The 21238-nt window shown below is 42.7% G+C and overlaps 1 protein-coding gene across 1 annotated transcript in view; it reads left to right on the top strand.

Annotated features, from left to right (window-relative positions):
- Nucleotides 1-21238, top strand: part of LOC139909048 (ras-related protein Rab-26-like) — a 52959-nt gene that overhangs the window by 11894 nt on the left and 19827 nt on the right. Inside the window, exons 3-5 of the mRNA XM_071895971.2 lie at nt 8861-8902; nt 10296-10362; nt 17801-17853. Of these exons, the coding sequence (XP_071752072.1) occupies nt 8861-8902; nt 10296-10362; nt 17801-17853 (162 nt within the window). The remainder of the gene's footprint in view (nt 1-8860; nt 8903-10295; nt 10363-17800; nt 17854-21238) is intronic.

Here is a 21238-nt window from a genome sequence, read left to right as displayed (position 1 = left end):
CTAGCGACAAAGTCGCCAAGTTGGCAACACTGGATCCGAAACTTTGGACACTTTCTGTCGTTTTCTCTGGCCTGTCTCTTCTCTTCGCCCCTCGCTATTTTCTCTCTCTTTCTCCAGCGCGTTGTGCAACAGTAATAATCATCCGTGCGAAACACTGAGTGTGTATATAGTTATATGGATTTTTAGTAATCGAGTTACTCGAGTTTCTCGAGGAATCGTTTCAGCCCTACTCCAGACTCCAGATATTGAAAGGATGTCTATATTTAGAATAAGGTAACAAGGTCTCTTAGATTGTTGCCTAGTTGTGAGTTTGTTTCGATCCGTCACCATAACAGGGATTAGAGGGCAAGATAGATATCCAGTCTTCCCTCTTTAAGGGAGGACAGAGCTGGTCTGAAGACACAGTGGAGTTAATATGTATTCTCCACTGGACATTGTATTTGACTTTTTCAAATAAATAAATGTCTGTTTTCTACTCCGATTGATACCACACAATAGTAATTCAACCTACATCGAGGTCATGAAAGCTTTTACATTTGCTGTTCTAAACACCTATGAGGAGGTCTTTCTTTCCTGGGAAAAATCCTCTGCTGCACAAGAACTGATGGGTTTTATGTTCACAGAAGTAGCAAGAGAGGTTTGTTTGGAATAAATATTAGAAGGTAGAATAAATCTACGAAGCCATAGTCTACACTGAGTGTCTCTACTATTACAGTATGTTGGACATACAACAGATGCAGATTATCACTTTAAACAACAGTCAAGAGAGCTAAAGCTTACACCAAAGAAAAATGCTAATACATTTACAATGCTCTACATTTGACGCTGTAACTGTGTTCAGAGATTGTATATCTTCATCATCATAGCTACAAAAATTGACGATGTAAATATTGATTTCTTATCTGACCTTTGACCGCGTAATGCTTAGCCAATCATTGAACCTAGACATGTGATTTGTCATCAAGGTTGTGTTGTTGTGGTTTAGTCAAGCTCCACCACACAGTGTTTCATGGCAGCACTGGAAGACCGAGCCCCTCGTTGTGTGGTCAATAGCATTGATAACAGCTCAGTGGCTAAATGGGCTGCAAATGTGTTAGATAGTCAATTCCCTGATCTCAGCTGAGCCCAGCCTGGGCCAAGAACGAGAAATGGAAAGAGACAATATCTCAGTTTAATAGCCTTTCTAGGGGGATGATGAGGTATTGTGCACAATACCTCATCATCCATGGGAAAACACATTGGGAAAAAAGAGCTGGCTAGAGCTTTAGCAAGAATCACTGTGTATGTGTGTGTATTGGGTTTGTGTGTGAGCATGAGCGTGTGTATGTTGCTTCTTGTGGGTGTGATTTTGTATTTTTCTATTTTCTCTGTTTCTCTCTCTATCTGTGTGTATGTCTATATGTGTGTGTGTGTGTGTGTGTGTGTGTGTGTGTGTGTGAGAGCATGTTTGTGATGTGGCTGGACATTAAATATTAGAGAAGTATCTATTGAATTGTGGATCTCTCCATCCTACAATATTGATGTGGGGATGGCGGTCGATTTCCAATTCTGCACCGCTCGTGTTAAATCATAGCATGAGATGCTGCTGTAGTTTCCTTTGTTAGTCACACGTTCACTGGCACACTGACTCTCACTGGCACACACACACACACACACACTCAGTATACAAACACACACTGATAACATCACTTGCCTGAAGTGGCAACTGTTAATGAGCCAGAGGAGATCCACATGTCTCTCTTTCTCTCTCTCTCTCTCTCTCTCTCTCTCTCTCTCTCTCCCTCTCTGTGTGTGTCTCTCCCTCTCTGTCTCTCTCTCTCTCTCTCTCTCTCTCTCTCTCTCTCTCTCTCTCTCCCTCTCTGTGTGTGTCTCTCCCTCTCTGTCTCTCTCTCTGCTGACTGTAGCTAGACAATGTTAACCATCTCTCTTACATCACCATTGGCAAATATCTTTCACGAAACTGGCACAGGCTATTGGTGATCATGTTTTGAGATGCAGGTGGTGTGTATATGGACACGGGCAATTTCTTATTTTAGCTTGGCAATTGTTTGCTCCGCTGCATAAAGTATAGTGAGGAAAAGAAAAAAAAAAAGCTGTGAGGGAGAAACAGGTTGATAACTCAGTACATACTGCTAAGTGCTTGGGGGAAATGAAGTGTGTTCATGTGTGGAAGCAAGACACACACACACACACAGACACACACACACAGACACACACACACACACACACACACACACACACACACACACACGCATACTGTGTGACCCATCATGCATTGCAGAGTGCATGCTGTGCACCACTGACTCATGAGCCGGTCCGTCCCTACAGTGATAGGGCTCTGAAATAAGAGGTTAAATGAAGACATGCATGGCATGAATCACTTTTCCTTTGTCTTTCAGCTCTGACTGGAAAAGACTTCGAGTGTGTGAGTGTATGTTCACCCACTTCTGACTTCTATGCATACAAATAATTGTTGTTGTTTGAGATATTGTGCTGTAAGTGTTATGAAAAAGCTCTTTGCCCAGTGCAACATGAAGTCATCATCTCCAGACAACATGTTATTGAGAGAGTGACTCATGCAACTAGTGAATGTTAGTCATCACATAATCACAGCTACTCTCAAAGTAGATGCAGTCGGGTAAGGATGTCCATTTGTATTCTTTTGATTTAATTTTCGCTCCAACCTATTGTGAAACACTGACTGTTAAATACTGTCTTTAACAAACAAGCAGTTGATTGCTTTGTTTATTTCCCGTGCTAAAGAAACACTGTTGAAGTTGACATAATAGACTTAATCAGTGAAGAGTTAATCACAGTCAGAGGTAGGGAGGTTGAGGCTGTGGCTATGAGTTAAACTGTATATTCACCCTCACCCGTGTCTTTGGAGGAGATATTTGTGTGGTGTCTTTGAGTCCCTCCCAGTATTGACAAAAGGCAGATGATTCATCGCTTTATTGATACTGTAAGAAATCAATGTGTCTGACGCAGAGGGCATGGAAGCGGAGGATGTGTGACTGTACATTTGTGTCGGTGTGTGTGCGTATATCTCTGTATATGACAGGATGTCCGCTAGTCCTTGAAAAAAACTGAAGATTTAAGGCATTAAATAGTATTAAAATGTCTTAATTACAGTAATTAAAGGTCTTATTTTTTTGCGCCGCATGTCCACTTAATCGAGAACAGGGTTATTAGCAGATTCAGAGCTTTGATTAGCTATGTTCAATCACAAATAGGTCGGTTTGTTCCTTAATTCTGGCATTAAAACTGGTTGTAAATTCAATTCCAGGTAGCATTTAGAAGGTCTTAGAGCATGCAGACACCTATGACTATCTGCAGACATGAGTCCATCTGTCTTTCTGCCTGTTCTCATTACGGAGGGAACGAGCAAGCAACAAAAAGAGGTGAAAAGTAAAGACAGCAGGAAGAGAGGCAGCTCTGGTGTGTGAGAGGATGATAAGGGGCCCCATTACACAAAAACAGGCTGTGACTATAGGCGGATTAAGTCTTCGTCACTGAAAACTTCCTCTCCTTCTTGATTCCACTTCTTCCCCCGTCATTTCGCTTGTCACTGACAGCCCATCCTCTGATCTCACATACGAGGGACTTTATGAGCGTATCTCGGAGTTGTCTCCCACTCCCATACGTTCACTATAGTTAGCAAAGCGCTGACTGACTGACTGGCTGGCTGACTGATTTCTCTATTATCCACTCTCCCGTCTGCCAGCCTGTCTGCCTGCCTGCCGGTCTGAGTGGGTGCAATTATAGTGCCAGGCGTAACCATGCCAGCAAGTGGCAGTAATGTTTTTTTTTTCTGCTTCTGAAATGAATTGGATTAAGATGAAGTAGGAGCCGAAAGGCAAGACAGAGGCAGAGTTGGAGGATGTTTGACACACACACACACACACACACACACACACAAGCACACATGCAAGATGAGGCAGAAAAAGGGAACTAGATGTGTATTTATTGTCATCCCCTGTTACTGGATTAAGTGCTTTTACCTTGAAGCCATTTTGCTAGGTTGTCACTATTGTCACTGCTCTATTGTGTCTATTAGTCTGACTGGGAACAGTTTTATTGTGTTGATGTGGAAGTAACACAAAGCCCCAACCTTTACTTAATTGAAAGTTGTCCAGCGTTCAATTTTACTTGAATGACTTTCATGGGGACTGCGTGTCCAAGTAAGTGTGTGTGTATACGTGCCTGTGTGAACTTACAGCGTGTGTGTGTGTGTGTGTGTGTTGGTTGGGGGGTTCACTTCTGCCTGGGGAGGTGTTTGCAATTAATGAAATGCAGCTCTGCCACCTGCTGCCCTAATGTCACTGGGATCTAGAGGCCAACCCTGAGGAGCAGCATGAATAATTAACCATGGAATGAAAGAGGTGGGAAGTGAACTATGGGAATATGGGAGTGTTGCCAGAGGAAGCGGATGACAGACAGAGATAGAGAAAGAGAAAGCAAGGGCAGAAGGAAGTTTTCGACAGAGCGACGGTGAGAGAAAGAGACAGAGAGAAAGTGAGGGGGAAGCAGAAGGAGCGAGAGACAAAGAGGTGGATGGAGCAGGATGTCCGACTGATCTGGACACTGGTTTTCATTCTAAATAATGAGACTGGAGATTTACCCAAACTATAATCCTGCAAATTGATTTTATGATGCAGAAAGTGTGAGCCATTTTCTTAAGATGCATTGAATTCCATTTATTTTATATAGAATTTGTTTATTCATTCAAATATCAACTTCACTCATTCTACTGCAAATGCACAGAAAAGACAATATCCAAGTAAAAAAGCAAAGGAAACTATGGAGGATTTATTTTATTTTTTCCACAGATATGTATGTATGTATGTATGTATGTATATTAATAGATCTGAGTAGGATATGCATTGGCAGATATTCCTTTTAAAAAGTCTCGGATCATATCGGACCAAAATAAATAAAAGTGCGTCATACTTTGGCCGTGTTTCTCCAGTGGCTGTGTATGCCACCATTATGTTTTTGGGTATTGGTGTGTGTGTGTGTGTGATTGCTTTAATGTGTGTGAAACTTGTGCATATGTTTGTATGCGCATGTCAGTGGAGGAAAGTTGAAAAAAACAATTTAATGGAAAGAAAAGGAAAAGCACAAAGTGTTTGGAATGCCAGCCAACAGCTTGCTCCACAGCCTGCTCTGCCCCGTGATTCAGCCATGGCAGATTATTCACCATCTCACACATGGTCACTCAACACAATCATAGACTCTTCTATTTGTTGCCATTTTGATTTGTATCGTGCCAATCTGAAAGGAACCCAAGGGAGATCTTTATACAGATAGAGGTCAAGGCATCTCCGCACAGTATTCAGCCAAATAATGCGTCTTTAACTGTACTAAAACACCACAGAATGCTGTGTGCGTGCGTGCGTGTGTGTGTGTGTGTGTGTGTGTGTGTGTGTGGAGGAGGGGAGTGAGTGTGCATGTAGAACCTGAGGCCCTGTGCTTTTCAATTAGTCACAGTTTTTTAGCTTCACCAGGTCACCCAGCTGAGCAAGTCAATAACAGGAAGGTTCCGGCAATTTCTATGGCTGACTGCATAGTCAATAGTCATTTGAGGAGGCAGACTGTGCACAAAGCCTGCTTCTTTGGCCTGGACGGCGTTCCAAGTGTCCTTAAAACAAAGGTCACCAATATACCCTTGACCGCAGCATGCAAACTTTAGCTCAGAAAGTTTTTAGATATGAGTCAGATATTACACTAATGACTCATGATATCTATTATTTTTGAAATCATTGTCACCGCATCGACTATGGCCTCTCTACTAACTTTTCTGAGGGTCAGCAAACACGGCTCATAACTGACTGATCCCCAGGTTGTATGTAACAGGTTGCATTAAGTATTTGTGAGTCTGGTGGACGGGGATTTATCGTGCTATCGCGGTCTCTGGCAGCATATCCAGTGTGTCTTAATTGAAGGTATTTGTAAAAGAGTGCCGTGTGGCTTGTACGTTGAATAGTGGCCGTGAAAATGCTGACCAAGCTGCATTCAGGGTCTTCTCTTCTGGTGAGGAGAGGAGAGGAGAGGAGAGGATGGATGGAATGGGAAGATAAGGTAAAGATAAAGAGGATAAAGAGGAAGGAAAGGAGCGGAAAACAGAGAGAGTATGGTTTTGAGTGTGAAATGGTGCAACAAAATGTCTGTAGACCCCCACTGAAAAAGTGTGTTTTTGTTGTTGTTGTTGTTTTGTGTGTATGTGTGTGTGGGGGGGGGGTACACTTGCTTGTATGTATGTGTATGTGTAAGTCTCTGTGACTTACAAAACTAGACAGGCAAGAGTTGGGCTGAGAGCAGAACAGAGTGCCTCCCTGTCCATTCCTGAGTTTATTTCCCCCATTGCTTTGATTTCTGACATGTGTGTTGAGGCCACACACAGCTCAGCCACATGCACCAGTGAGTTTTCCAGAATAGAAAGAAAGACAGAAAGGAACATTGCTTACAACTAGTGTCACACAGTCTCTCTCTCTTTCCTTTTCATTGGCCTTATTAATACTGTGAATCCCTCTCTCATACGCACCGTTGTTGCTCCCACCGTGCTCCTGTTCCTCGCCGCACACTGCTGCTATCAATGTTTTATTGGCTGCCTCACACTTCGCAGGCTCCTCTGAAAGCTCCTCATACATTTGTAATTTGTGTTGGCTGTGAGCTGCTAGTAGAATCATTCTGTTCTGTGTACCTTGGGGAAAAATAGAAATTAAATGGCCATTTGTATGTTGAGTACAAACATCCAGTGTGTGGTTGGGAAGTCTGGCAGTTTTGTGTTTGTGTTTGAGGATGTGTTCTGTTTGTGTCTGTGGAGGGACTTTGGTATAGAGCCGGGGGAATGAAAATGACCTGAAAGTGGTGGAAGCCTCTCAGCCATATCCCTCTGGAAATTGCGAGTAAATTATAACTACACAGGTTCTGTCAGCATGTAAGATGTTGAAGCTTGAGGAACTTTAGTTGGTGCTCTTTAAAAGTTAAGGGGAGACAGTGTCGCCGGTAGTGTGATTGAAGGTCTATAATCTGCTATTCCTTCGACCCACCACACTACATAGAGACTTAGTTGTCTAAGCTGCTCAAATCATTTCTATGCTGCTCAGTCCACACTCTCAGCGAACATTTAATCTGTGCTTTAGTGTCCTGGTCAGGCTGATTTCAAGCATTTCCTCTTAAGAAATTTGGCACATCTATCTGTCCAATCAAGCCTGGCTAACCACCTCAAATCCTGATGACAGTATACCATCATCAGCCTCTTTTTCTGGGTCACTACATATTCATGAAGCCCGCAAGCACATTGTGGGTTGTTTTTAGTGACAACAACAGAGAGAAGTCTTTTGGGATTGCGATTCCTATCAGAGCACAGCTACCAACTAGGTAGCAGCCTGACTCTCCCAGCCCCTGAATATGTATGCGTTTTCTCCTTTGTGGCTCTGGAGGAGGTAAATCAACCCAACAAGTCAACAAAGACCCCAATCTATTCGGAAGTGCTCTGTGGGCAGATTTGTAGCATCTTGTAGGAGTTGAATATCTTCAGTTTTTCCTCGGGGACCAGTGAATTAGAAGGTCAGCAGGGGCTCACAGGAACAGCTCAGAGGGGATGATGGTAGGGGGGGGGGGGGGGGGGGGGTCTTTGAGCGTTGCCGTGGCACCGGTGATGTAATCGCCACTGTCGTATCAGGAAGCCTTGATTTGGGTCACTGAAGAACATCTTGACCTCCTCCTGTCTGCAGCAGTCGCAAATAGTGGCAGATACTGACAGATAATGAGAGGGCTTGTGGTGAAATACATATGTTAACATAAATGTATAGGAAGAATCCCTGTCTTATTTTCAGGGCAGTCACCCAGTTAATCAGGACTTCCTCCACACACAGGGGACGCTAGGGCAGCACTGGTTTTGTAAATCAATAAAATCGAATGGTCCTCCAGTTGTGGGACCAGGAGTGATCAATAGAGTGCAGGGCAGAGGGCACAAGGCAGGTACACATCTTAATAATGTTGATGTGTATGTGTCAGACACATCCTCTTACAGGTCAGGTGCACAGATGGACTATAGGGACCGGCCAGTCCAATGTGCACTCTAAAGCATGGTAAATATAGGGTATGACAATCTAATTTGGAAAATAGACTGATTTGTTCAGAGAGTCCGATGGGCATATGGCCCATTCATTTCCTACCTTTAAAAACAGTCCTCCCATTCATTCTCGTTTACAGTCATAAGAGTGTGTGTTTTTACTTGCACAAAGCCCTGTCATCAGTCAAACTGAACTTAATTCGATGGCAGGTTGGGTGCATCCTGCTGGAGTGTTTAACCTCTGTACATCCAGTCCTCAAGGCAGAGCCAACCTCTGCCCTGGGAAACGACAAGTCCATTTGGCAAAGCGAGACTCCGCTGTGAAGTGGAGCAGATCGAAGCAGAGATCACAGGAATGTCTCACAAGGATGGAGAGATAGAGGATAGGAGAGGGAGAGGAGGATAGGTAGAGAGGGGAGGTAGGCAAGCCTCTGGAGGAAAGAGGCCAGCTTCATTAAAATGGTCCAGAGTAACATGGAGACATGCAATATTGATGGAGTGAAGGAGAGGAAAGTGTGGAGTGTAAATGAGAGGAAGGGTAGAGGAGAGGAAAGAACATCCTTTAGGTGTCTGACCAGTATAAAGTAACCACTTGCACTTAGAAAAGTTTGTCAATTTACTGTGTTTACTCAACCCTTCACCATGACCACAAACACACACACTTACACACTCGCATAAACACCCTGATTTTATTTCATCCATACACTGAAAAAATGCTTAAAATTAGGAATAGCTGATCTACAGAATCATCACTGATCTTCCCTTGCTTTTATTTTCCAGAATAAAGTCCTGAGCATCGATGGAGTCAAGGTGAAGCTCCAGGTAAGAACTGTTACGCAAATATATAAAAATGTATCATGATAATCATTAAAAGATTGAGATCCTAGAGCACAATTTCTGTAAAAAAAAACAACAAATAAGGAGCAGGCTCTAATCCCCCCGGTACTGTAACCATCCTTCAGATCCTGTTTCCAGCCCTACCTATCTTCCTAAGTGCTCCCAAGACCGACCTATTTTAGCTTTAGCAGTCTCTGCTGTTTACTTTTAGCTCCACAATTGATGTATGTGCCTAATCTCACAAGATGAAGTAGAGCTCTGCTGGCTGCCTTATTCTATAAAGACAATCAATGTCCTTATTTAGAGACAAAATAGCCCGTGTAAGATAATTGGGCCTTATCCATCTCCATGAATCTTCTCAAGGCTATTAGGCCATGTGTTTTCTCCCCCACCCGCACTTCATTCACTCTGCTGGCACCCATACTGAGAACAACTCTGTATTGTTGTTTGTTTGGTATTTCTGTCAAATGGAGCTGGTAATTATGTGAATCATTCCTAATGAACTTAATTAGGGGTTGACAGAGGTTGGTGGAGCAGGCCATTGCTCTGTGATGTATTCATTTGGGGTTAATTGGCTCAGAGTCAGTTTGCAGAGCGGCCTGCAGCGAACAAACTGGGCGAGAGTTATTTTTCCTCCCGTAAATGCCATTCCTCATTACTGCCACTTGGATCCTGGGGTGGGGGGTGGGGGTGGGGTGGATCAGGAAGCACAGCCAGCATCAAAGCTGACATGTCTCAGAGAGAGAGAGACAGAAACAGAGAGACAGAGAGACATAGAAACACAGAGAGAAAGACAGAGAGAGAGAGAGAGAGAGAGAGAGAGAGAGCAAGAGGGGAGATAGATAGACAAGAAGCAACAGCTTTTCATTCAAAAACCAAGTGAGGAGTGCAGTCATCCTGCACAGACCTGCGCTAGTGAGAGAAGAAAATGCGATTGCCACCGGAGCCAAGTTGTGATGAGAGATAGTGCTGCCTGATGGGAGAAAGAAGGACTTAATTAGCTTTGTTCCACTGGGGTTGGACAATGGGGCAAATGGGCAGCGACCATAGCTGATTTATATTCATAATCATGACCCAGGCCTTGAACCCAGCCACCCAAGTAGGAATGATCGGGGAAATAGAAGCAAAGTGAAGTCATTGAGGACAGTCATTAAAAATGAGCGCATAAGCGTCTATCTATATATGTGCTGCGAGCTTAAATCTTGTTCATTGTCTTATTCATAATAGTACCGTATATCTCTCGTTTTCATAATCCAGAATTATCCAATATCGCACAGTAAATTGAATGGCGGTCAGCAGCGGGTCGAGCAGGCTGGAGGAGCGAACAGGAGACTTATTAAAAAGATAGGACCTTACCTTCCTCTCTCATTCTCTGCAGATCTGGGACACAGCTGGACAGGAACGTTTCCGCAGTGTCACTCATGCCTACTACCGTGACGCCCATGGTGAGACACACACACACACACACACACATACACATATACATACACACACATACACATACACATAAACACATAGACTTGTTAGATTCTTTTTCTTTTCTGTTTTTGCCCAACTGTAACATAAGCACCATCACCAGTTGTTTACAGAGAATTCACTCTCCAATTCCTGTTACTCTTCAGGTTATATCCAATTTTTATTTATGTCTTAATATGCACATGACAACCACATTTAATTCAGCCATGTTAGATTTATGGTGAAAATTGCATTGTGTCTGCAGTGCAGTTTTAGTGTTACACCTTTGTATTTTACCATTCATTGCGCATTCAGTGGATGGGGTCTGAATGCTATTATATAAGCAGATGTTGCATGTCCCTTGCATGTTCAATGTCTCTTTTTAGGCGTGTGTATCCATCATTTATGATGTGTGCATTATGTGAGTGGTTCGTGAGAGGCGGAGAGGACACCATAAAAGGTATAATGTACAGTGCATCCCTTTGTGCCCATAAAGGTACAGTGAACTAGAGTACGGGTGAATTCCTGTTTATACTCACCGCTCTGCCATGAAAATAAAATTGCTATACCGGTCATAATTCACAGTCGTGTTAGCGTCTAGGTGTGGATGAGATCAGTTTTTTTCCCACTTTGCAGTATTACGAACAACTGAAGTCTTCTGACTCTTCTCCTGGGATAGAAGGACAACACATTCAGGATTTATGCTCTGATAAATATTTAATCAGCCATCGCAATCGGATGAGTGTGTGTGTGTGTGTGTGTGTGTGTGTGTGTGTGTCTGTCTGTCTGTTTTTCTGTTTGTTTGTCTGTTGTTATTAGCTATGCAAGTTCAGTCAGGAAGCTCTAGCTGGCCACAGTCCATTGGTCTCTCACAAAGCGGGTGTTTACAGCAGGGCTGCCATTCACAGAATGCTTGTATCCAAAGCCAACACATAAAGACACATAACCTGGTGTAAGGAGCACAAAGGCTGGAGACCTGAGAAGTGTCGTGTTTATTTTTTTTTGATAATGTGGCCGCTGTGAAGCCCTTTGAGACTGTAACTCTGATTAAGGGTTATACAAATGGAAATGGAAGTGGAGCTGACCGGAAGTCTTCCCGCTCTCACCCAGGCTTAGATGCTGGCATGGAACATATTCATGTGTGTGTCAGTAGTAGTTTCATACTGAGAATTTTTAACTTATTTGTCCTCCTGAACACAGCTCATTTTATCAATCAAGTCCAAAAATGCCCAGGCTTTGTTAAATTGGATGCAGCATTTCCATTCTAGGCCAGGTCATGATGTGCAATATGGCTGTATATTGTAAGTCCATCCTACCACTCAGCAATGCAAAAGCACAACATGATTATGACAGTGTGATTTTTATTATAATTTATCTGTCCCCTTTGATGATGAGGAATTATGCAATTGTATGTATTAGACAATGTTTCCTTTTATTGGAGACATCTGTGAGCTGAAATTAGAAACATCTTGAGAAACACAACATGATTGGAGATATCCCTTTGTACTCATTAACCACTAACCATTAAGATAGATGTAATAACTATAGCATTGAGTAATATAAGTAAAAAAAGTTGCTTTTGCCAGCAATTGCATTAGTTCAACCTGGGGAAACTACACGTTAGGGCTCTCCCTTGCCGCCTTTATGCTTATGAGATTGGCTGCTAATAGATTCTCCAGACACTAAACAAACTTTGATTGATGTGATTTGGACAAAGTCTTTGAGAAAATGTAAAAAAAAAAAAACTCGACCTCACTCAATGGGAGTACCATTTGTCCTACTGTGCTGCAAACAGCCACCTTGATACTTCTCACAATGACTCACAATGACTGTGTGTCTGATGCAGGTTTAAACTCAAATGTTTAAATTTAAGGGAACATTTATTTAATTATCTCTGTCAAAAGTTAAAATTGATTTATCCATGTCTTCAGAATTTGTGGTATATTTATAGTAGCTCATGTCAGTAGCCTAGGTATTAATGAACACCAGTATGAAGTCAGACACTTTCCATGGCCTCCCCAAGTCACCAAATCTTGAACTTTCATGGGAAGTAGGTTTCCACCCCCTTCATCCCTTAAAAACCTGGAGGCTTTCCCTCTTGAAGAATGGTCCAATATCCCACTACACACAGTTCAGGACTAGTATGTCATTCCAAGGAGGACTGAAGCTGTTTCGAAGTGAAATGATGGCCCTACTCCTTATTTGGTACTTGATATTTACACATTGTTAGGTGTTTCCATTATTTTGTCCACCCCATATGTATGGAGAATGTGTCACCTGGTTTGTTAATCTCTAGGCAGGAGGCAGTGTGATCAAAGGGAAGTTTTACCTTCTGGACCCAGTTCCTCTATAACGTCGATATAATCCATTTAAGCAAGGACAGGTTAGTGTGTGTGTGTGTGTGTGTGTGTGTGTGTGCAGGTGCGTGCGTGTGTGTGTGTGTATCTGTGTGCGTGCGTGCGTGAATGCATGCTTTAGTGTGTATGAATGATCTGCACCCATGTATTATCCTCATTATGCACGTCATGGTTTGGCAATTAGCCTGCATAATTACAGCAGCAATCATCTGTCTGTTGCCCAGAGGATAGGAAGGGGACCTCGGAGGACTTTTATAAACCCCAGTCACAGGCAGCACGTCTGGGATCACATCTGCCTCTTAAACACCCCACCTCTCTGGAACTTCATCGCCCTTGACATCCCGGTGTCAGGACTTTTGATTACTACCATGAAGCTCATCACGGGAAAAGTTCAGGCAGCTGTACAGCACGGAGCACAGTGTGAGCCGTGTCCATCCTAATGATCAGAGACATGATCCTTAGTTAAAATGTGTCTTGTTCTCCAGAGATATTAAATGCAGATTGACATGAACAGATGAACCCTGATGCCTGTAGTTTCTTCTACACAGGGAGTGTTTTGTCCTAGAGCTTTTTGGTGTCTTTTGAAATGCATTGCTTTAATGGTGTCCACTTCAGGTAAATAATTCCATCTGAGTCCATCTTAAATCACTTTAAGATGGACTCAGAATTAAAGAAAAATAAGTACCGCTACCAGCTCCAGCAGAAGCAACACTTGTTGTTTCAGAAAAACGGAACTCTCCAATTTCTGTAACTTGCATAAGAATTATTATCTCCGTTATATTCCTTATAACCACTTCCACCACCAACACTGCCACTATCATCACCATCATCACCATCATCATCACCACCACCACCACCAATAACAACATCTAATTTCTACAGAGCTCAGCTGTTGAATGCCATACAATTTTCTTCGCCTTCACCTCCCTGTTTCAATGCCTTTCTACCCCTCCTTCCCTCCCCACAGTCCAGTTTATCAGGCTCTAAAGGCCATTCACTTGTGTTCAACGACTTAACAGAGCTTGAGAAAGCAAAGGTCGCCATGAAATCGGGGGCTTGTGTCTTCACTGCATGGCAGGCTGTACTCTACTCTGCACTCCGCTCACCAACTAACCTGTCTATTCTGAGAGCTGGAGGGAGAAAAGAAATAGAAATAGCAGCCTCTGTTACTGGGGAAATCTTTGGACTTTTTAGACTTTTCAATTTGTGTGTGTGAGTTTTGCATTTATTTATATTCCTCTTAGGCTATGTTTACCTGTGAGCATTTATACTATATGTGCAGGCCATAGTGTGAATGTTGGAAAATTCTAATTTATTGTTGGCTCTTTTTGGATTCATGAAAGCTTGACGGGCTGATGTAAATGCGGAATTGCTAAAAAATCTCCTCTGGTTATGTTGTCAGTCCTGACAGCGGTATCAAAGTGAAAGGGCTCCACTCATCACTTCAACAGCCATGTAAATACCAAGCCTACAGATTTTGTCAAGACTTTGTCTAACCTGAACAACTCCCTATTTCAGCAAAACATTTTCAGTCAGCTTTTGAAGTCGACATAGTGTCGTGTACAAAAAGGACCACTGCAGTAGTTTTCCCAGCTTCGACTCTTTTGTTCAAACAAAGACACGCACATTTTGATCTGCCTGCTGCTTACATATTCTTGGCTGCCAGTTTTGTGCTTCCCAAAACTCTGAAAACAAACTCAGGTTCCCTTCAGCAAAGTGCACTTTTTCATCCCTATATCCCAACTGTGAGTGGATCATGTATGACAAGCAGTCATTCTATATTGAAAAGCAGGTTTCGGGGTAAAGCCCTGGTGACTGCATCAAGCTGTACTGTACATCAGTCAGCATCAACCTGCTCATATGAAATGGCCCCAGACTTTGGGCAACGCTGCGCCTTGAGATTTATATGAAGTGGACTCGGTTTTATTGCTGTGTGTGGTAGAAGGAAAAAATGAAATAATCATCAAGTGAACATTCTTCTCTCTTTTGTCTTTTGTCATATATATTGGTACTCATTTTTCTCCACAATGTGGAAATTATACAACCAAGGTGGGTGTAGGAAGATTAAAGGTGCAATAAGTAAGATTTGTAATGCTCCCATAGCACAAAATGACCATAATATATCCGCAGGGGTTTGAAAGGGTTGTTTATCAATACCAATTACTCAACAATTACTTCACCCGATGCCAAGATTTCTGGCTTTCAAAACTCACTTTCCAGCCTATACTCTCTGTTTTGGAACAACAAAAAATTATATAATAGTCAAAAAATTTGGCTATTGCATTACATAATAGGCTTTTATTCAACATGGGTATTGAAAAAGTACTGTTTTGGTACCGGCATTGAATTCAAGACACAAGATAACAAAAACTTTCAAACAATACCCTTCACCAGACAATTCTGATGGATTTCTGCTCTAATAAGCTTGCTTGTCTCCATTGTGAAAATGTGACTTTATTATTTATGTCAATTACAGGCTACCGTTAAGTGGTGCCACAGAACTGTCGATGTTGCATAACCTTGGTCACTGAAAGAGGTCAATAAAAAGATATCGATTAAGTGTAGTGACACAGTACCCACACACAAGCTCTCTCTTTCTCACTCTCTCTGTCTTTTTTCCTCATTCTTGCTCTCACACACATACACGCACTTGGAAATACTTGCATACACACAAACCCATCTACACACACACACTCACACACACACATATATACATGTGGACACACACACTCCACCATGAAGCCAAAGCGGAGTATGATAAATGGAGCTGAGTGTTGTTATCTGCCATGACTTTGTATGGGGAGGGAGCAGAGCCGCAGGCAGAGAGACAAACAGACTCCGGAGCCAAAGCGCTGCTGCATCCAGAGAGCCGATCAGTGTGGGAGGGTGGAGGGACTCGGTGAGCTAGCAGAGGCTCTGGAAGTGATACAGAGGGACTGAGAGTAGCAGAGATGATTATTTTAGATGTGTGTGGATAGGCAGTGTATCTGCTGTGTGGGAGAAAAAGTGTAGACAGCCATCAGATATCTTTCAGCTAATTTTTTTGTGTGAAAATTGTGTCATTACCACAGAAAATATATGGTAAAACAGGTCTGTTTCTGTTCCATTGTATCTTCTGTTCTTATGCTTAGCTTAGCTTAGCTAAGCTTATTTATGGACAGAGCAGAGTGACAAAAAACACGGTGATGAAATAAGATAATAAAATATACAATAGACATAATAAAATACAGAAGAGATGCAAATTACTAATTTGTTCAGGTGAGATGAAAAGACAAAGGGCTTTAAAAAAAGATTCACCTAAAAAAAAAGCAAGATCAACATAAGAAGCAGAGACTAAATGACAACAGAGACAACATGGTGGAACAGTACAATCCATAAAATGACAAGGGAAATAAAAATAAGAGTAAATTAAAAGCCGCCAGATGCAGGAAATGAAATCATAGTTGAATTGAGTGTGGTAATGAAGGGTGTGTGTGTGTGTGTGTGTGTGTGTGAGGAAGAAACACACACCCGTGCACGCATCACGCACTTCTCTCACATGCCCATTACCGTTCCCCCATCTTTGTTTTTCTCTTCCCTTGCCTGTCTTTTCATCCTCTTCATCACTGTCCTTGTTGTGTTCTCCTTTATAGCACCTTACCAATTTAGATCTGTCTCCTTTGTTGACGTATTGCCTTTCATTCCCTTTCCCGTTCCCCCCCTCCTCTCATCAAGTCTCTCTCTATTCTGTGCCCACAATCTCTGATCATCTGCTGATTCAAACCTCCATTTCACTCTTCCCCTCACCAGTGAGCCTTCCATACACTGAGGCTGTTTGATTGAGTCCATTGTAAAATGACACAGTCTGTAAATAACTGATTTGTTAACGCTTGTCTCTGTTGTTAACATTGTGTATCATCAATTGTAGTGAAAGGATGTCTTATATAGTGTGCTCCCTTAATCGGCAGAAACTGGCACATCACACACACACGCACAAAGGCACGCATGAATCCGCACAGACACACACACTCTTAACCATCAGGGTTAGGGTTAGCAGTTTTTGATCTTCCGTGTCCTGAGTTCAACCAGTGAGTGATGAGAGATAGCAAGAGAGTGAGAAACACCTCGAGGAAGAGTCTTGCAGAATCCAGCTTTATTACATAGCTGTCAGTCTGCATCATCCTCATCTCTCCTGGGCCACCTGTTCTCAGCTCCCCTGCCTCTCGAATACCTGCACTCTCTGTGGGTGGGCTGCTCGGTGCATAGATAGAGGGGCATGGGCTGAGGCATCTTCTTTTTAGTTCAAAAAGCCCATTCACGCTCATTTTCTCTGTGCAACGCAGCAACTGTGTCACAGGTGTCACTCATGTTGTAATGTTTGATAATCAGTTTTTTGTTTTTAATGCAGGTGGCACTGGAGTAGCTACAGAACAGCACCTGGTAGAGATTCAGGGCTTGAGCACGGGTTGCCCAGTTGATGGACAGCCTCTCTAACCACGGCGGCACCCTGCCACCTTGTTAGCGAAGATTGCAGCTTCCTCTCAGGAAGAATCTGTTTCCCAGTTTCAAATCTTGAGTCCTGTGCGTGCCAGCATTGTAAACAGCAATTGATCGATCGCTATCGATTGGGCAAAACCAAAGGTGCATGCTTGATTAGGACGAAGGATAGTATTTCTACCACGGGAGTGAGTTTAAGTTCCCAGCTGTGCCCCCTTTGGACACTTTGTGTATTGCAGTGACAGGTCATCAGACTTCTTAGTAACAGGCTGACCAGCTAAAGCCCAAGGTCCTGTCTTTTTGAGCCCAGGCTGCCCTAGTGTGAGGCAGGACTTTGTCTGGCCAAGGGAGGGAACAGGAGCAGTTTGCCGCTCCTCATGTGCCCCCCGTGAAACTGAATAATAAACTGAATCCCTAAATTAATTGAAAAAGGGAGGTGAGAGACCAAGGCGAAAGAGTAAATTGAACATTTGCTGAGAACTCCTTATGTGCAATGAGAATGATGAAAAGATTCATAGTCATGGATTTTTGAACTATTTTTACTAACTTTTTCCCTCCTCATTTTCTCCCAATTTCCTCTTCCCCTTTTTCTTAGCTCTCCTGCTGCTGTACGATGTCACCAACAAAACATCTTTTGACAACATACAGGTAGGTTGCTCTTTGTTCCAGCTGTGAATGAAAATGGTCTATAATCACTGAGGCCGTTATGGATGCCTACGCAGAAGCCTCTAAGTGGTTTTGTGTTATAGATCTGGCAACCTTTCTCTCTGTCTCTCTCTCACATTCTCCCTTTTTCATACACACATACGCACACAGTGAATCTTTCTGTTGTTTTGTTTTTTTCATAAATGTGTTTTGTATCATTATCTTATATGGGAGGCGTGGAAGATTTCCAAATGACTGCTGCTCCACCTGTGACTCATACAGAACAGTGGATATGAAGGAGATTCGGCAAAGAAGGAAAACAAGAGATAGCAGAGAAATAAACACATACGGTGGTGTTAATGGGGAAACAAGGCAACAGTAAATATGGCACCCCCCCCACGTATGATGATGCCCTGGGGCCAATCAGTAGCAATTCCAATCAAGCATCAATTAACCCCCACTCAATAGGGTATGTGTATGTAGTATAGGTGTGTCTGCTTAGTGTATGTACCAAGTTTGATGTTGATAGGTAAAAAGAAAAAAAAAAACAGCAGGGTGTAAAACCTGCAAAAGGGCAGAAAGTCCAATAGAAACCTAGAGTAAGAATAGCTGGATTTGTGTACCAAACTTCAGGTCAAGTGAACTTAGCTTGTTAAAATTTCTAATTTCAACCTGTAATTGCAGTAGCACCTCACTTTGGCCAATCAGATTGATTTTGTAAATGCGGAAATGCAGTGGCAAGATGCATCATTGCCCCGGGTTTTTGTCAAAATTGGCTCAGTGGTGTCTAAGATAATCACGCATAACGGATGAACGAATGTCTGGATGGTGTAGCGGCCCCCTTGGGACAGTCAGTGTAACTTTGTAATGGCGAAGTGGCAAGATTCAGTGGCAAGATCATTTGTGGCAAGATCATTCCTCCAAGTTTTCATCAAAATCAGACCAGCAGTGCATGAGACATCGCATGTGACAGACGGATGAACAGGCAAAAAATAATCTGTGGTCCTCTCTAAAAAGGTGCAGAAAGAGAATAGGAAGAATAGGAGTGAAGGAAATGGTGAGGGAGAGATTGAGTGAGACTCAGTGAGGGATGGCGGGGTCAGCTGTTAGTGAAGACTTTAAGTCCAGTGTATCAGTAATTGGCATGGCAACCCTGGTCCCAGGGGAGCTGTTAATGCTTGTTCCTACTTCGGCCCTGAGGGACAATTCAACTGTCCATCCATCTGGCAGACTTGAAGTCTCTTTCTCCATCCCTCTCCCCTTTTCAGACTCTCTCTCTCTCACTCCAGTGTAGTCTAATGCCTGCAAAGAAGGGAAGAAAATGACACAGACTGTGACCAATGAGCGTGTCTACTGTAGTGAGGAGCCTTTATCTTTCTTTTAATAGAAAATTTGCAATATTGTGAGCCATCAAAGTATGGCATATAATTTCTTCAGTATGCAATTTCAGCACCGAGGCCATTTGAGAAACCCAAGATCGTCCCCAGAGACAGTCGAGAAGTTAAATCCGCCACCTCTGTGTGCCCTTGTTGGCCAGAACTTTCTCTCCTGTAACTGTATCTCCCCAACTTTGTCTTCCGTTCTGCCTTCCAACTGTCTAAATAAATACTAAAAGTGAGCGGTCTGCCCACTCTCCTTTAAAAAAAGAAATCAAGATAAATATACTTTACCGTCTGACAAATTAAGTGTTTGCTCATCCACAATGTGACAGTGTTCACTGCCTGGCCTTTCCAACTGTCACCTATACCTCCAAAAATAATAACTTCAACAGAGAAAGGGAGGCTACATGCTGGTGCAGATAGGTTAATGTTCTGGCTGTACGCACTCTGACAGCAGGAACACTGAAACTGAATTTACAGGATGAGGGATGAAACTGATAAGAATTACCTGACCACTCATGCAAAGGAAGCTATTCATTAGTCCAGTATTGACCAGTATTTGATTTCCTACATAACCAGTTAGACTGGAAAAACAGTATAGTGAACTGAAAGTAAACATGAAAGAGACATTGGATTATAAGCTTGTAGTATAGAAACTGTGCCTTGTGTACATATAGCTTCATTAAAAATGGGTTGTCCATTAAATACACCTGTGTGCATGTGATCCTGTATGATAAAGGCATGTATGCCGTGATGCGTTGGTGTGTTTTTTAATCCTTGCATCATGCGTTAGTCACGATAATGAAGGCTTTTTTTTTTTTCTAATGACAGAGACGCCTTGGATTTTTTTGTATGTGTGCCATTGAGATTGCTCAATTCTCCAGAAAAGTGCTTCTAACGAGCAGCTTTCTGCTCTACACCTGATGGAAGCCAAGCAGAGTTCCTGTTTTTCTGTCTTCATTAAAGGGTAGGTTCATTTGTGTCAGCACAGAAAGCTGAAGTGAGCTAAGTAAAGAAGCGAGCAAGAAAAGAGTGCTAATTTGAAGTCAGAGATATGCAGAGAGCAATATCAGCAGGGGGGAGTGAGAATTGAAGATAGAGCTGAAAATTAAAACAGTAAGAACATTCATCCCTAGTACCAGATATACCAGTAAAGGGCCGGCCAAACGTTTTCTTCTCCTCTCGCACTTTCAAATCGTTCCCACAAATCTTCTTAACGTTTAAAGCATGAGAAACATTGGCATGAGAAATTTCTATGCTCATGGAAACTGTTACTCGCTTTTACTGGGTTGAATTCTCAGTCTACTGGCCCTGGTGGTGAGTGATATTTTAGCTATACTAGCTTTTTAGGGACTGTTCCACCTTATAACAGGTTGGTGGTGCGTGTGTGTGTGTGTGTGTGTGTGTGTGTGTGTTCGCTCGCACGTGTGGAGTGTGTGTGCATGCAATGCTTCATGCAAACACCACAGAAACTCTTTCTTTTGACTGGATGAGTGATTGACACAGTGTCTGGCAGGTAATGAAGCAGTCTAAAAAAGTTTAGACCAGCAGTGAGTGAGGCACCTACTTACCACAACAACATCGTTAACAAGATAAGACTTAGATAGCTAAAGGATATGGAGATACATATGTTTTTCTTTCCAGCACCTCCACTGAAGAAGGCCAGAAATAAGGTGAGTGCTCATTATGAGGAAAATAAGAGGGAATGGGTTTTTTCTTGATAGCTGGAGAAAGGTGCTGCTGTGTAACAACAGGGATACGATGTGGTGTTCATGTGAAGCTTCCAACTCGTCCAGAAAAGGTCAGATTGAGGTGAAGTTAGAGAGTAATACACATCACAAGAAATCCATCTCTCAGCTCTGTGACCTGGGGGTTCAAAGGGTCAAAGCCAGGCCTGCTGTCTCCGTGACAGAGCAGTTGCTCTCTAAAATAAAACCCCCACAAGCCATCAAGGGGGGATTCTGCTCAGAAAGGCCAATGCTTTGGCAAAGCACAGCCATTCTGGATTT

This window comes from Centroberyx gerrardi, chromosome 7, assembly GCF_048128805.1.
Source record: "Centroberyx gerrardi isolate f3 chromosome 7, fCenGer3.hap1.cur.20231027, whole genome shotgun sequence".
Taxonomy (NCBI): Eukaryota; Metazoa; Chordata; class Actinopteri; order Beryciformes; family Berycidae; genus Centroberyx; species Centroberyx gerrardi.
This window is presented reverse-complemented; position numbering and strand designations above follow the sequence as displayed.